This window comes from Chenopodium album, chromosome 20 (genome assembly GCF_948465745.1).
Source record: "Chenopodium album chromosome 20, dcCheAlbu1.1, whole genome shotgun sequence".
NCBI classification, from domain to species: domain Eukaryota; kingdom Viridiplantae; phylum Streptophyta; class Magnoliopsida; order Caryophyllales; family Amaranthaceae; genus Chenopodium; species Chenopodium album.
This window is the reverse complement of record NC_137853.1, coordinates 4,604,084-4,621,308: the sequence shown is the minus strand read 5'-3', so window position 1 is coordinate 4,621,308 and position 17,225 is coordinate 4,604,084. Positions and strand designations below refer to the sequence as shown.

The window sequence follows — 17,225 nt, the reverse complement described above, 5'->3', positions numbered from 1 at the left end:
TATTATTAGGACTATTGTATGTTTGGGTGTATCATACACGAATTACTCTTACTGCCTTAACTACACATTGATTTGGATCTTGTACAAATACTAGCTAGTAAGCAAAATAAAATCATTTTGAATTTACGGCGGTAAATTAAGAATTATATAATGAAAATCGTCAAAAAATGTCTTACTGCCAAAATTTGATTTATAATAATAAAATTATTGTGGTTTGGATTATAAATGTAATTAATTCGAATTCAAAGTGTGGTGTATCTTTTTCTTGTCTATCCTATAGTACAAGTGTTGGTCCTTTCATTCATTCCTTCCAGAAATTTACACTTCATACTCATACTTGTATATTATAATCAAACTATTTGCTGCTGGTCATCACATTACTTAATTAAATAATGTGGTGGTTAACCTCTTTATTAGTCGCTTAACTTGCATAATCTTCTCCTATTACTAACAAGAAAGGAGGCCTTGCTAGGAAAGAAGCTAAGTAAGAGACAATATTTGTTGAATTGTTTAAACAAAAAAATAGGGCCTATTAGTTTTGCGTAATACAGTCTCTCATTCCGTTCTTCGTCACTAACTTATTGTAGTCTACTTTGTATGGAAGAAAATCTAAGCATGGATCCGGCTATCCGCTATAAGTGTTATTGGCATTGCATTACTTTTCCGATAAGAATAAATAATATACAGAGTACTTCATAATAGACATATGATGTAAATGGAAATTGATCTCTAGGGAAACATTTTCAATGTTTAGCCAAATAAGCTACTTCGTAGTTCACATCTTTTATGAGAATTTTGCTTTGTTATGCTAGAAGGTACGGTGCGATACATTGATATTACTAGCTAATATGATCTTGCTATAAATCAATACAAGTATTTGTTCATTGAACTAGATTTAAAAAAAAAAAAAAAAAAAAAATCAATGTTTGAACAAAATTCTTTAGTGGAGTCTAAACGAGTTTTGGACTTTACATGGAATATGTTTAAACTGAAACCATATGCGCACTATGCGTCCAATATGTTGGTTATTTGATTCAAACTAAGTTAGAGAAAAAAAAAAAAAAAAAAAGGAATACAGTTTTAAGTCTTTTCGTTAAAAACTTAGTGGTCATAGACTCATAGGAGAAGTAGTCGAATTGTTAGTGGACTAGTTAGTGGGTTAGTAATTTAGTACTGGAGTATTTAGCTTTGGTGGAATTTTTTTTGTGCGTGGTCATAGGAGAAGTAGTCGAATTGTTAGTGGACTAGTTAGTGGGTTAGTAACTTAGTACTGGAGACTGTCTGGAGTATTTAGCTTTGGTGGAATTTTTTTTCTGTGCGACTGTTTTTTCTTGTTTGACCATGGTTGGTTTATTGTGTTGATGGGTTTCCTTTTAGGGCGTGTTTGGTAAAATATAGCTGTGAAGGTAGTCCATGATAATATGGTTGGTTTATTGTGTCGATGGGTTTCCTTTTAGGGTGTGTTTGGTAAAATATAGCTGTGAAGGTAGCCCATGATAGTATGGTTGGTTTATTGTGTTGATGGGTTTCCTTTTAGGGCGTGTTCGACAAAATATAGCTGCGAAGGTAGTTGTTAGCTGTGTAGGTAAATGTTAGCTGTCAAAGTCAAACTACTAAAAGCTACTCAAAAACTAGCGCCGAACACGCCCTTAGCCCATAAAAAGGATTTAATCCTATTAAAAAAAGGGTAAAATTTGTTTGAGGTAAAGATCAAGTAATCTTTATAAGTGTGGATGTCAGATAAACAATAATCTGATAGAGTGGAAGTCGTAGCCAATGCAGAGAAAGTTTCCAAGATAATAGTTTTTTTTGGTATTGTGTAGGTGATGAGATGTGCATCACAGATTAAAGTTTCAGCAAATTGTTGTCGAGTCAATTCAATTATATGGTCACATGTTCGTGTTAAGATTGAAAAAGTGAGTCGAGTTCAAGTCAAAGTCCATCGCAATATGGATCATTGAAGACTATAGGAATGAAAGTTTAGCAATTGTGTGTAAGTTTGAATCATGGGGTGTGTTGGTTAATTGATTCAGACTAAGTTAGAGTAATTTTAGGAATACTGTTTTTAGTCTTTTCGTTAAAGACTTAGTGGTCATAGGATAAGTAGTTGAATTGTTAGTGGGCTAGTTATAGTGGGTTAGTAGTGGCTTCCTAATACAACCTTTGTTCCACATAATAAGAAACACAGGTGCTTACTACATTGTCAAAAAAATATATATATAAAAAATAAGAAACACATGTAGTATTTACCTTTGTTAGTTTTTGTCATTATTAGCTTATTTAAGAGAATGGATGTATCTCGTTTGAGTTTAAATTTCTCGCGGATGTAGGACGGGAGAAAGTATAGCATTTGCTAATGTAGTATATATTTATATTTAATGTTGCTAACTCTTATTAATCATTTTTCGGTGCAATTCCTAATCTTAGTAACACACTTATTGTATAGGAGACAAGACCTACTGATAATTGACATATTACTTCTCAAAATTAGTTGAAACGCTAGATTCTACTATCATCATTATATAAACAATTTTCTTCTTTGAAAGGAAACACTTTAAGAGATAGAATCAGAAATGAGGTTATTCGCAAGAAAGTAGGTGTGGCAGACATTGCAGATAAATTAAGGGAAAATCGTCTGCGTTGGTTTGGACATGTAAGACGGAGACCCGTGGGTGCACCGGTGCGAAGAGTGGAAGAGTGGGATCATGGAGGGATTAAACGAGGAAGAGGGAGACCAAAAATGACTTGGTTGGAAGGAGTGAGGAAGGATATGAAGTGCATGGATTTACGTGAGGATGAAGTTTTGGATCGTAAGGGATGGAGGAGAAAGATTTATGTTGATGACTACACGGAATAATCATATTTGGTTCATGTTAGCCGACCCCACTTTTGGGATTAAGGCTTTGATTGATTGATTGATTGATTGAAAGGAATCATTCAAAGTTAAATCATTAAGTTATTGGTGTGTATACAATTATTCCATTGAAATTACGCACAAATTACTATCCTAATGTGCTATACTTTGCTAAGATAAGATGGTTATCATAAACTTCTCTATTGGCTGAAACTGTGTTCTTCCATCGAATAAAGGGAAAGGTGAATGCATACCTCAAGACTGCAAAGTAATTAACAAGTCAACTAATACACCTTACCCCACACCCGATTAAATGATTAAATACAATAATTGATAATATGCCACAATAATCTTAACATCAATTTGTGTTTATTGAGAAGCTATAATAATTTTGACCTCTTGGGTTTTGTTTCTTCACCTTATTTAAGGTATTATGGTCTTTTTTCAAAGTTTTGGTCCTATATGTTTCTATTCTGATCTTTTCTAATTTGATTTGTATGTATAGTCCGCGTTGTTTCCCGTTTATAATATTCTGGTGATCCTGTCTGAAATTTTTAATTGTTCTGTAGGTTTGATCAACTCTTAATAAAAATAATTAATAGTTAATAAGTTATAAGAATAAGGCAAAGAAATTAACCGAGAATAAAAATTTAATAATAGGTTTTCTAAAATCCTGAAAAATTGTGGCTTAAAATTTGTTAGAGAAGTGAAGTGAACAAGAGCCTAACGTTCCAAGAAGGGGTAGAGAAAAGAAAAGAAAGGTAAAAAGAAGGCTCAATAAATTCTGAAACATTTATGGCAGGTTTTCTGGACACATGACTCCATCACATCCCATATTAAGAGTAGAGCCAACCCTTGACAATTTGTGACACCGCCCTAAACATTGCATTTGCATTGCAATACCCTTTTTTATTTAGTATTAGTATGGAAATTCAATTTTATTTATTCACTACTCTACATATTACTATAGTGGGGGACACATCTTCATATTTCAGCCTTATAATATGTCATCTTGGACTTAATATAATTAATGTTCATCATAGGTACAAGAATTGATTAACCACAATATATGTTAGTCTTATTGCTTAGACTCTTGGAGATTGTCTCTTTTTTCTTTTTTTTTTTTTTTTTCAAGAAAAAAATTGTGTGGTTTTCCATCCCTTTGGTTTCCCTTTCTTTTATGTGTACATTTTGATAGCATTCATACCCCTAGATGTACTTTAGATCGGAAACAAATGCTTTAGATTAAATTCGGTGTGAGTGCTACTCATTATGAGTGATTAAGTCATTTCAATTTGGTTTCAAGTCGTTTCTTGACATTTTATAATCCTTTGTCAATTTTGCTATTAATAATTGATCAACATTATCAACCAAACACAACAATTTCCAAATAGGATTGGATTTCAGTTTGTAATCTAAAGCCTAGTTCAGATTGGATCGAAATAGATTTCGCCACGTGTCAGTACTAATAAGATTTATATATAACACGTACGAGGAACTAGAAATAGAGGAAAGTTAGACATTTACAAATGCATAACAAGGGCTAGCTATTCATGTAATTATACATATGTACAAACGAATGCATATTCTGATATCATTAGATGATCAAATTGTACCACTGAATATACAGTGATACCATATATGCACATAATGGTATTATATATGCATTCAGTTGTACAAAATTTATGCATAAATAGTACCACTGAGGATTCAATGGTACCATATAAACTTTCAGCGGAACAATCAAAATGTGGTACCCCATCACGTGATACAATCCGACCAAAAAATAGGGGGGGTCCACCTACAGACCTCTCTCTTCCTATCTCTCTCCTCTTTTCTCTCTCTATCATGTGTTTAAAATTATTTTAATTAATGTTATGCATTTACAAATGCCTAACTTTCCTCCTTTTAAAATTCCTCGTACAAGTACTTGCTCTAGTTTTTCCATCAGTGATAGTACAATGTAAGAAATTTAGAACTCTGTGGACTGTGACAATAGCACGCAAAGATGAAGCTTATTCAATTTTCTAACAATCTTGACTTCTGCAACAAAATTTGGAAAACTAAATTTCACTGCCTAGAAATGTGCCGTAATTCATTAATTGTAGATTATACTAGTTTCTACAAGTTTTTTAGACTTCTTGTACAATAAAATGCTATCAGTTTAATTGTTCCGGAGAGTGAGGAAAATGTCCCAAGTAACCCATGAATGTAGATATCAATCAAACTATTTTTTTTTTTTTTTTTTTTGAATAGCAAAAATATTTCATTAATTAAAAGTCATACGACATCTACAATAGAGATTCGACATTAACAAATACATAAGATATTGAATCAAATAGAATTTTCCTTCATAAAAACTACGATCGTCGAGTAGATCTTGCACTGCGGAGTATCTCCCGCTTATATCGCTGAAAATTACAGCCTTGTTGGAGAGACAATCTAACGATCCTTTGTAGCCGTGAGGATGTTTTCCTTCTGATTCATCTGTCCGTATTCGAAAACTTGATAACTTTTTCACCAACGAAATAATTTCACGACAATCCATTAGATCTGCTACCATGGATTCAAACCTAAGAAATTTCTCCCTCGACAAGAGGAGATAAACCTTGTCTTTCGAAGGAGGTCGAAAAACCCTTGTCTTTCGAAGGAGATCGGAAACCCTTTCTTTCGAGGGAGAATAGTTCCTCCCAAAAGGAGAAAGCATTATTATAAACCTAAAAAAAGCAATAGAGAAACAAGGATTGGGGCTTTCCACCGATTAAAATCGATGGAAGCCCCTTCAAAATTCAACAATGGAGGCTAGGGTTTTGGAGAGAGAAAGGAGGAGAGAGAGGAGAGAGAATTTTGACTAAAATAACAATTAATTTGATTATTCAATCAAACTATTTGGTGTACATTACAAATGCAAGACAGTGTTAATTGACTATTTCAACTTATAAAAAAATTGAAATTGTTAATAACGAATCATAAACGGTAATAGATGCCGCCTAGATACAAGTAGAGTAGGAGTAAAAAAGACGGAATTCACTATTTCACATAACCATATTAAAGAAGAATGTAAAATTGTAAACACGTTTCATTGTTTGATTATAATAATTGACATATTGTACCAATACTTCATTATTTTCTATAAGGCCGATCAATTAAAATATACTACCTCTGTTTCTTATTTCCCAACAAAGTGGTACTATTTGCAAGGCATAAAAAATTCATTTATTACAAATTATAAGTAATTGCGGTATTCGTAGTAAATACAGAAAATAATATAAAGTAAAACGAAATCAAAATTTATAGAGGCTTAATCCCTGTATATTTATAGATTATTTTGTAAAGCATCACACTATAAAAGAAGTCTAAGAAAAATTTCCTTTCCTTTTTGCCCTTTTATGCAGAATCAGGTTTAAACAATTACACGGAGCAATGAAGTAGTAATATCAATAATCAATATGCACCTCATTTTTCAATAAGTTGTTCTTTTATTATTATTTGGAAACTCCTTTTCATCTTGGCAACTAGTGTTATCCTTGCACCATACAAAGCCTAATAAGTTTGTGTAATTTTCCTATTCCTTTTGCCCTAACCTTTAAGGAATTTAGATTGTAATGAGCTTTAGTAGAGATTTACGGAGTATAATATTTCGTTTGCATTTCCCCTATGGTCCCATCCACTTGCCTGCGTTTTCGGTTCCATGTTTGCTCTTTGCATATTAACCCAAACATTTTTGCGAAACATTTTTTCCCACTATGTCCTTGCATTGTTTTCTTCAAATTTTACGTGATTTTCAAATTACAAAATGTTTTATACAACCTAAGAAATTTGCTTACTTTTGCTTTCTTTAATTTTCTATGTAGAATATTAGTATTATACTTTCCAACTAGTAATGGACATATGACAGGCAGGATGATGTGCAAGTACGAGTATTTGACAAAGTAATGACGAAGAACAAGTCTTATTATCTTTTTTAGCAGTGTATTACAAAAGTTAAAAAATACAAGTAATTCTTATGAACTTATATGACAACCAATGACTACAACAGCAATCGAAATCAAGTACTACTATCAATTCTAATAAAGTATAATGTCTTACTCAAGTTGTTTCTTTCTTACTCATTTTGATTCTTTTCACTAAACCTTACATTTACAAGTGTCATATTTGACAAATAACACTTACGTACTCCCTATTAAGAGTCTCCTTCCATGCAGCAGATATTTTGGACACCCAAATAATACGGCTAATTAATCTTAAGAAAACGTCAAGAGTAGAATATTCTTAGTTAAGTTTATCATCATCTTAAATAGTATGGCCCTTTTATTAGCCTCAAAGAAATGCCGTCAACATTAGTGGTACTATTATATTATACGTAGTATTAGCTAATTATCGGCAGCAATAGGGTTGAGCGTCATATCCAACTCAATTATTTTGATTTGAATCATGATTATTATTGTTCATATAGTTATGAATATGATTGTTACATTTTAGGAATTGCTTTTTTTTTTAATTATTTTTTTATATGTATATTTTGGTAGGGTTTTGAAAGGGAGAGGCAATTGAGAAAAGGTGTTACTTCACTTAAAGAATTCAACAAATCTTACGCGGAATAATTTTCATGCATTCTTACGGATTGAGAAGACATTATTATTATTATAATTATTATTATTGACAATATGTGTGTTTATATTACGGATATAAATTTTTTTTTTTTTTTTTTTGACAACAGCAAAACAGATATAACTTAGAGATACAATAAGACTACACATACAAGTCAATGAAAACTTATTAAAACGCGGAATAATTTTCATGCATTCTTAGATTAATTACTCATTTCGCTTTAATAACTTTTTTTTTTCTTTTTAGATTATAATGTAGAAATATTCTAAAAAATAAAAGAAATAATCAGACCAAGTCAAGGATGAGTCTAAGTATCTAACACCCCCCAACATAAATAAGGTGGGCATCAATAGTTTTGTTCGCCCTCTTTCTGACAACTACTCTTTAAAATCAAGGGACCAACGACTAATAGGTCTAATACATACTACTTTTTCTTAGAACAACTTGAATTGATGTACGTAGTCGGCAAAATAGTACAGTACTTTGTATTTTCTATACCTTTACGCTGTATATATAATTTTTGTAGCATATATTTTATTCAACTTAATTTCACTTGCTTAAATTAGTTGTTCTAATCTTAATTAATTTGAACTTAAAATTATTTTTCCGGCTCATAACTTATTCAAACTTGTTGCAATTGCAAATTGACCCTAACTAGATAGTTTTATTGTTCTAAACTTAATTTATAAAACATATTAACCCTTAATTTATCCAAACTTTACTTTTCTAAACTTAATTTTCTCGAAATTGAGATGAGAAGTACAAAGCCTTGTATTTTGGCCTTATTTTAACCTACTTAAGTTGTGGAATTTATAAATGAACTAATCTAATTAAATACTACCTCCGTTAAATGTTATGTGCAACTTTAGGGTATTATTTGTGAGATATAAAATATTCCAAAGTTGCACATAACATTTAACGGAGGTAGTATATTGGTCTTCTTCTCAACTTATCTAATCATATTATTCTGATGCTCACCTAAGAAATGTACTTATTTCATACACATAAGTTGCTTTCTATATTAATGACATTAGACTATTTGGCCATCAAACCATGCATCACCAAGGTCAAAAAGATGCTTTTTAACATAATATTAATGGCATCGTAGAAATTTGATATACAAAGACCAGGTAAATAATCACGTACAAATCGGTGTAGACGGCTCATTGAAGTTAAACAACATGTTGACAATGTGGTTCATAAATCATAAGCTTGCTTCCCTAATTAAGGCTAATTAACAGAAAGAATGGTTTCATTCTTTTATTGACTTAATTAAAAGAACTAGGACAGAATTTGGTAAAATGCAACTGTCATACATGTATGTACGTAAAACTAACCTGAGAAAATACATCACTGCCAATAATTTGCTATTAGACTTCTTCAAATTCGACGTAACTCACTCGAAATAAAGACCTATTCAACTCTCACCTGCTGTAAACTGATGACATTTTGTTACAAGTCATGCATAAATCAAAGTACAATATGTGTAATTGTGAATACTAGCTAAAAGTCGCAGCTAGTTAAGTTAATTAGAAAGTATGAACTTTTGTTACTAGATATTTTCTTTATGTAAAAGAGCATGATGAATAACCCTTTGAGCTACTCTTCATTAATTATACGGCTGCTTGTTTTTTCTAATACACTTTTCTTGCTGTTTTTACCTAGTCATTCCCTAACCACATTCTTGTTTGGTGACTCCTTAGTCGATGCTGGAAACAATGACTATCTCTTCACCCTTTCGAAGGCTGACACTCCGCCATATGGTATAGACTTCTCACCTTCTGGCGGCCAGCCTACCGGGAGATTCACCAATGGCCGGACTGTATCTGACATTATAGGTAACTTCTTTGATAATAAAATTAGGGTTCAATATGGGAAAAAGCATGTTCTTTATCAACATTATTGTAATTATGGTTTATTTTCAATTAGTTTTAGACTTTAGGTCAGTTTTGCCACTAAACCGTTGTTGACTTCTAGCATACATAAACTAAAAACTTGTTCATCTTAATCCAAAGCTTCCTAGCTAGATTATAAGTGAACCTAATTAATGGATGGTCCAATGCATGGACTTGAACCTTCGTGATCAAAATATCTTTTTCTCTCACTTTTTGTACATAGTTTATAATACAAATGTATTTTTAATCGAAATGTGGTAGGTCATCATATAGCTAAAATCAACTAATAAAAATAAAAGCATTACATGTCTATTATTATTACACTTACTACATCATCCTTCCCTTACATATTAACACCCTAGAGGGGTACGCTATTAACAATAACTCAATACGACTACAAAAGAAATTCTTAGTATGCGCTAAATATATAAGTAATACTAAACAAAATCCTTAGCTAATCTCTTTCTTCTATAAGATTAACAATTAAACAGTAATAATTTTATTAATTAAATAAATCAACCCCCAAACTTAAAAGAAATATACATAGACAGCAAAAGTTCAATTGTGCGTGGCTTGGCCTAATAAAAAAATTATTGTTATTCTAAAATTTAAAATGGTTGCAGGACAGTCTTTAGGAGACAAATTTTTTCCACCACCATTCCTAGCTCCAAACACGCAAATTAATGCAATTCATGCTGGAATAAATTATGCCTCGGGATCAGCTGGAATACTAGTTCAAACTGGATCCTTATTTGTATGTTAGTACTCTCTTCGTCCCAAAATATATTTCATTCTACGTAATCAATTAGAATTAAACATCTAAGACATATTTGGTTTGGTGCAGGTAGGAAGAATTCCACTACAAGAGCAAGTGCAAAATTTTGAGCAAACTAGAGCTCAAATAGTTGCTAAAATGGGAGAAAAAGCTACAAGAAGAATCCTAAAGAATGCAATTTTTTCAATAACAATAGGGTCTAATGATATCCTCAACTATATTCAACCATCTATACCATTTATTGGGCAAGATAAGGTTCAACCTGCCATTTTTCAAGACCAAATGCTCTCCAACTTGACTATGCAACTCAAGGTAAAAATTAAGCCACCTATTCTCAATACTTTAAAAAAAAAAAAAAAAAAAAAAAAAAAAAAAATGAGTGAGATTGTATGTGAAAAGAAAAGGATCGTCTCTAAATAATAAGTCAATTAGCTTAATGGTGTGTTATTACATATTACTCGTAGTAAATTTCATGTTGTCAAAAATCTCGTAGTTAATTTCACGTTGTTAAAAATCCCATCACATATTTAACATTCATACTCAATTACTCATATAGTATATCGTTGGAATATTCAATTTGAGAAGCTATCATTAAGAAATCTATATGTCAACTTCAAAAGTTAAAACGTACAACACAAAAAAAGTGACTGATGGTCTATGGAGTACTACATACTATTTTGGGAGAACCTGAGACATAAATGTGATACATTATTAGGGATACATTATTAGGGACGAAGAGCGTACTAATTTTTGTTCATATATATATGAAGCGATTACTCAAGTTGGGAGCAAGCAAGTTTATTGTAGTAGGGATCGGACCATTGGGATGCATACCATTTGTTAGGGCTATGAAGCTAGATTGGTTCGAGAAGTGCTCGAATGAAGTGAATGAATTAATTCGAGGCTACAACAAAAAATTAATCAGAGAGCTAAGTTTGCTAAATGATGAATTGGGACAAAAAACAGTGTTTGTCTATGCAAACTCCTATGACATCTTCATGGACATCATATCTAATTATCAGCACTATGGTAAGATAGCTAGGTCGTTATTAATTTGATTTGTATAAAGTTTTGGAAGAACTTAAATTTAATGATTAATGTGGTTGCATATAGGGTTCGAAAATGCAAAGGACCCGTGTTGTGGTGGATATTTTCCCCCATTTTTGTGCTTCAAAGGGAAAAACATAAACACAAGCTCCGAATTGTGTGAAGATAGATCTAAATATGTGTTTTGGGATGCATATCATCCTACTGAAGCAGCCAACTTAATCATGGCCAAGAAATTGCTTGATGGTGATCAAAGAGTCACTTCACCAGTCAATCTTCGACAGCTTTACAAAAATCAAAACTAGGCTATCTCTACATAAGTGTTGAAGCTAGCTTAGGTAACTAGGCTAAAAAACAATTATATGTTAAAATTTTAATCTTCTCAAAATCTAAATGATTGTATGATGTTACCCAATCATAGTATCATCAATAATTACTCAACTGTTTATTTATTTCAATTCCTTATGAATAATTGTCTACACCATGCATTGAGTAAAATTTATTTATTGTCGACCTTTAGGTACAACTGTTGTGTTTTGGCCAAGGTTGGTAATGTGATGATTTAGCTAGATACAACCCTCACATATCTTCTTTTCTAATATTAGTCAAGTGAAGACCCCTTGAAATGAAAAAGAACATTACCACTTACGTAGTATATGTTAATGATCTTAAATTTTATAAATCTATACAAATCTAGTAGTAATAAGGCTTTACAAGAGTTATCTAATTAAAATATCCTTTAGCCTTCTATAACTTTTTATAAATTGATTATTCCAAAGATAGAAATATGTTTTATAACAAGAGTAGTAGCTAAGGTTTTTGTCATGTTTGACGGATGGATGCAACAGCCCTTCAACCGCGTAAATATTAATATTTAACGGTAAAGGTTTGACCAAATTGCATCATTAACTTGGATTTGCCAAATGGCAATATTTGTTTGACAACCGCCAACTACACCAATATTAGTAAACGCTAGGCGTTGACTAATGAAAGTTATTGACTTAATTTTCACAAAAATTCAAAGCCACCTCCAAATTTCTCAGAAATCAGACCAATCCTCATTCATTAATTTATGTGTTTTGGGTTCCCAAAGTTGTAAGTTTAAGTGAATAAACAAGTATTTTATGAGAAAAAGTCAATACTTTTGCTGCGCTTACTTGGCCTTGTATGAGTTATGGCTCTTGTTAGCGGCTGTATTTCATTGCGCGCTTAAGATTCTCTCACTCTCTCAAAGTCAGTAGATCTAATACTTTATATTATACTTCACCGCATACTCATACTCATACTCATACTCATACTCGGCTGTTAATCATGGATCGTGTATGTAGCACGGAAATGGCTTGAGTTACGAAAACAGATCAGATCGGATTAACCTCAAATTCTATTTATTTTTTGGGGTTTGCTAACATGGAAATGTTGGGGTTTCAAATATGTTTAGGTTTTCAAAATCGAAAAGATCTCAAATATTTGTGCTTTATAGGAGAGGGATATGAGCACATATTCAAATGTTAGAATGTTGTGATCTTACAAGAAAATGCACGTAATGAGTTAATTTACATTGAACAATGAAATTAACTAGATAATGACTAAATTATAATAAGCTTGAGAACTACTCCTCAATTTTAACCAACTTAAGCTGAAAGTGGATAACACTCTTAGAACCTGTACTGATTTACTGAACTGAGATGAGCTAACAGAGCTGAGCTGAATCGAACCGAACTGAGCTGAACTGAATTGTTTATGAGAGTAGGAAATTAGGAACTTACTCACGGATGTGGCCCATGCCCATTTGACAAAAATTTTCATAGATTCATAGAATTTGTGGATTCCATTCTGGTATGTTTTTTTACTTTTTTATGATACTTCAATTGTTTCATAATAATTGCAACTTTTCGACTGTTGAACCATTCATAAAAGATCACTAAAGTTGATAATGATCAAAATTATTTGTTAACAAACTTAAAAGTCAACCCCTAGCAATTTCTATGTAACAACTCAAAATAGTTAACTCAGATACATGAAGAATCTGAGTAAGTAACATTCTATACGATACTTCGTATTTATTACAACTTTACGAGTATTCGAAATTCAAATAAAACAAAGGAAAGGGGGGACATCATGGGGTGAGGGGTCCAATGAAGAGAGCAAAGAGTGATGAGTTAAGAGTATGGGCTACTATACTCAGGTCCTGGCTGTCAAAGGGAGTAATATAAGTTGGTTTAGACGACAGAACACAAATGCAAGGCACGCAGCTCATAAGTGGTAAGAATAGACCAGGGGGTGCTGATACACTTTGATTTCATCAATACTCCCTACTATCATTTAACCATGTGCTTCTCTAATTCTCATGACATAAAAACCATGCATTATCTTTTATTATTGTTACTTATTATTATTGATTGACTTTACGACTTGCGGCCTCTTTTTCTGGCATACTTCTCAAACTAATATACACTGTAAATTTAACATTACATGTATTGCACTGACATGCCACAATTACTACGTACAATACTGCATTAACTACTATTATTTCTGTGGTGGGATGTTTTTTGGAGGAAAAGTTTGGCAGTTTATCTACCCTCAACCACAGGGCTTTTCTGTTACATGCTATAGGCCTATAGCTTCCCATCATCCTAATAAAAACGCCGTTTTCTTAACATGGAACACTTCCTCTGTTTAATTGTTTCTAAAATAATTACACAGTCTTTTCTTTTTAAGGTTAAATTCTGTAAATTTTTCGTAGCACATATACAAAGGAAGATAGTTACGTGGCATTTTAAAAAATAAAATTATAGGAGGCTATAAATAGATCAAAGCAATTTTTAGTAACTTCAGACCTACATTACCCTGACTAAATTATACTCGACCCCTATATTTACTTTTTTAAGAAAAAAAGAAGATTATATAAGTTCGAACAAAATAAGTTTTGGCTTGATAAGGATTACCCAAGTTTAATTTACAATAAGTTTAGTTACATAAAAATTGGGTATAAAACAAACCCTAACATCGATACTCTATCTTGCCAAACATCAATAGGGGATAAGCATTGATTCTAATTGTAATAGTAAAAGTTATTCTGTGCTCCATAAAACCAGCCATAACTTTACATTAAAACAAATTACATTATAAATCTAAAAATATATATATATATATATATATATATATATATATATATATATATGTCACTTAGATTTAAAATATTACTGAAAAATATTATTTTTTAATCATAATTGTACCAAGGTATGCAATAGTCTCCTTAAAATTGAGAAGACCTTCTTCAAAAAGTGTTAGCTAAATCTCAAAGGATGTTTGGTGATGTTTCTCTAAGGATAACATAGCCTTAGCTTGTCGTGCATGCGAGACAATCATCCTCTTGGAGATATGCATGCACGCAAATGTAGTTACTCTCTCATGCAGTATGTAGTGTATTTATGATCCAAGAGACCAAGACACGTCTTTTGTCACACATTTTTTGCACACCTTATTAGGGATGTCCTCCCATGCATATTGGTGGGGCTCTAATGAGATATATAGAACCCACACACCACATATTAGGTCAAGAATCCCACAAAGATTGCTTTCGTTATCAAATCTCTTGATCTCCTAGTTCATCATCTTCTACATTCAAGATAGATTATTTATCATTCTTTTTAGCAATAAATGTCTACTCGTATTCACATTCATATATCCGATATTGTTCAAGGAATGGCTAAAGTACGAAGTCTTAGACTATCAATGGTGTTAGGACGTGGGTCAAGGCCCACAACAGGTGATAGCACACAAATTAAAGGATTTTTCCTTCAAAGACTATATGGTAATAGGAGATGTAGCCCACGTGCCTTATATTCAAGTCGATCACCTTCTTACCAATTTTTTAATGTGAGAAATAACATTCCATCAAATAAACACAAGAGAAAAAGGAAGTCCTAATACATCATCGTTAGACACAAGAAAATTGCGTAACAGCTTTTTGTACTACTGAAAGTCTTATTAGTATTACGGGGATGCTTTTTTCAATCCTACTCAGAGTGTCTTTTGTACTACTAAAATCATAAGTAGTACTACTGAGAATGTTCAGTAGCACTATATTACCTCTCAATAGTACTCTCAAAATGTCATTATTTACAAAATTGTCATTGTTATGTACTTGCTTGTGTCTAATTGTGATGAGGCCTTAGGAAGCGCTCCACGAGCAATTACCAACACCAGGGGAAAATACTTTTTTTTTATTTCCAATCTTGTAACTTATTAGGCATGTTACTATACTTGGCAATTATTCCTCTTAGCTTCCAAATTGAATTACTTTTTCCAATCATTAAATCTTCACACACAAAAATTGAAAATACTCCATTCCCATATAAATGTCTTACTCTGTATTTTGATACCTCAATCTCAGATAAAGGCCTTATTTCACATTTTCCTACCAATTTATTAATTTTGTATCAACGGAGACTTTACTATTTTGTTTTTTTCACTTTTACTCAATCGATAAATCCACTATCTTGTTTTCTATATTCACCTTTAACCAATCAAACCTCACTCTTGATTATAATATCATAATTAAAGACAATAAAATAATGAAAATTGAAAACAAACTATGGTATGGGATAGTCTCTTCAAATTAATAGGGATTATCTAAAGGTTGTTTGTATGTATACGATATACTATCAACTTCTTAAAAACAAGCATGCATGCATGCACGCAAAAGGTATTATTCTCATATTTTTGTATTTATTATGATCAAAGACTCGGCCTTTTGGTCTCACATATTTAGCACAACTCTAAGTAATGTCCTCCATTGCGGCCATGCATATTGGTGGGGCTTTCATAAGATTCAACCCACAATTAGGTCAAGTATTTCATATTAATTTTATGATAAAAAATATCTTGATCCCTTAGTTCATCAATCTCTATCTACATTCAAGATATTGTAAAACCTATTCTAGCAATAAATGTATATTTATATTCATATTCGGTATCATTCGATGAACGACTCAATTATCAATCTACCTGCGATATTTTGATTTTAAAATAAGTGATAGCGACAAAAATACCTAAATGTTAACATGAAAAGGTGAGTTATTATGATTGGTGATTTTTTCCCCCTCTCTTTCAATCATCTTATGCTTATCAAGTATCAACTAATAACATAAACTACCGAGTACGTTAAAAAATAAATAAATAAATATATGAAAACTACCTAAAATCAAAGTAACTTAAACTTATGCAATGATTTTCAAAAGTGGAGAAATCTAATGATTATGTTAAGAATCCATATTATGATTTTAAAACATAAGTTCATTTAGAAAAAAAATGGTCGATTAAAAATTGATAAGTACATTACATGAGATAATATTTCTTTTAGTTAATTTATCACCTCCTTTACACCCCAAAAAAAAAAATTACATGTAGTAATGAAAAATGTATCTAGGAAATTAATAAGCTCCCTTAATTAATGGGACTAATTTGGTAATTCAGCCATCAATGGTCCCTAAATATTAATCAAGCTTCCATAAAATATAAAAAGGATAATCTATGTCCATTACACATGCAAATGTATCATGCACACAATACATTCACAATCAATATTTGTTCCATTCGAGTCTCAAATGAATTAATATACAAAATAATAATCCTATATTTGCAATTCATGCAGTATACATACAAATAAAAATACCTAGACCTTCAAGTTTATAGGGTATGGGGTAGTCTCCAAATTTATAAGGTATATCTTAAGGGTTTGTTTGTACATACCACCATTAAGTTGTTAAAAACATGCATCGCATGCATGCATGCATGCAAAGGTAGTACTCTCTCATACTTGGAATTTATGATCAAAGACTCGGCTCTTTGATTTCACATATACAGCACGTACACCTTAACTCCCTAAGTGATGTCCTCCATTGCGACCATGCATTGTGGTGGGGCTCCCATTAGATTCAACCCACATAGCTCAAATTAGGTCAAGTATTCCATAACTACTACTTTTATCATAAAAAAAATATCTTGATCTCTTAGTTCATCAATCTCTATCTACATTCAA

The 17,225-nt window shown here is 31.8% G+C and overlaps 1 protein-coding gene across 1 annotated transcript; it reads left to right on the top strand.

Moving 5' to 3' along the window:
* Window positions 1-1,521: 1,521 nt before the first annotated feature.
* Window positions 1,522-11,487, top strand: LOC145599234 (GDSL esterase/lipase At5g41890-like). Its single transcript, XM_081655637.1, has 9 exons — window positions 1,522-1,566; window positions 1,824-1,916; window positions 3,360-3,419; window positions 3,557-3,615; window positions 9,131-9,303; window positions 9,984-10,114; window positions 10,205-10,447; window positions 10,906-11,164; window positions 11,249-11,487. The coding sequence occupies exons 1-9, from the start codon at window positions 1,522-1,524 to the stop codon at window positions 11,485-11,487; spliced, it is 1,302 nt and encodes a 433-aa protein (XP_081511763.1).
* The last annotated feature ends 5,738 nt before the right edge of the window (window positions 11,488-17,225 follow it).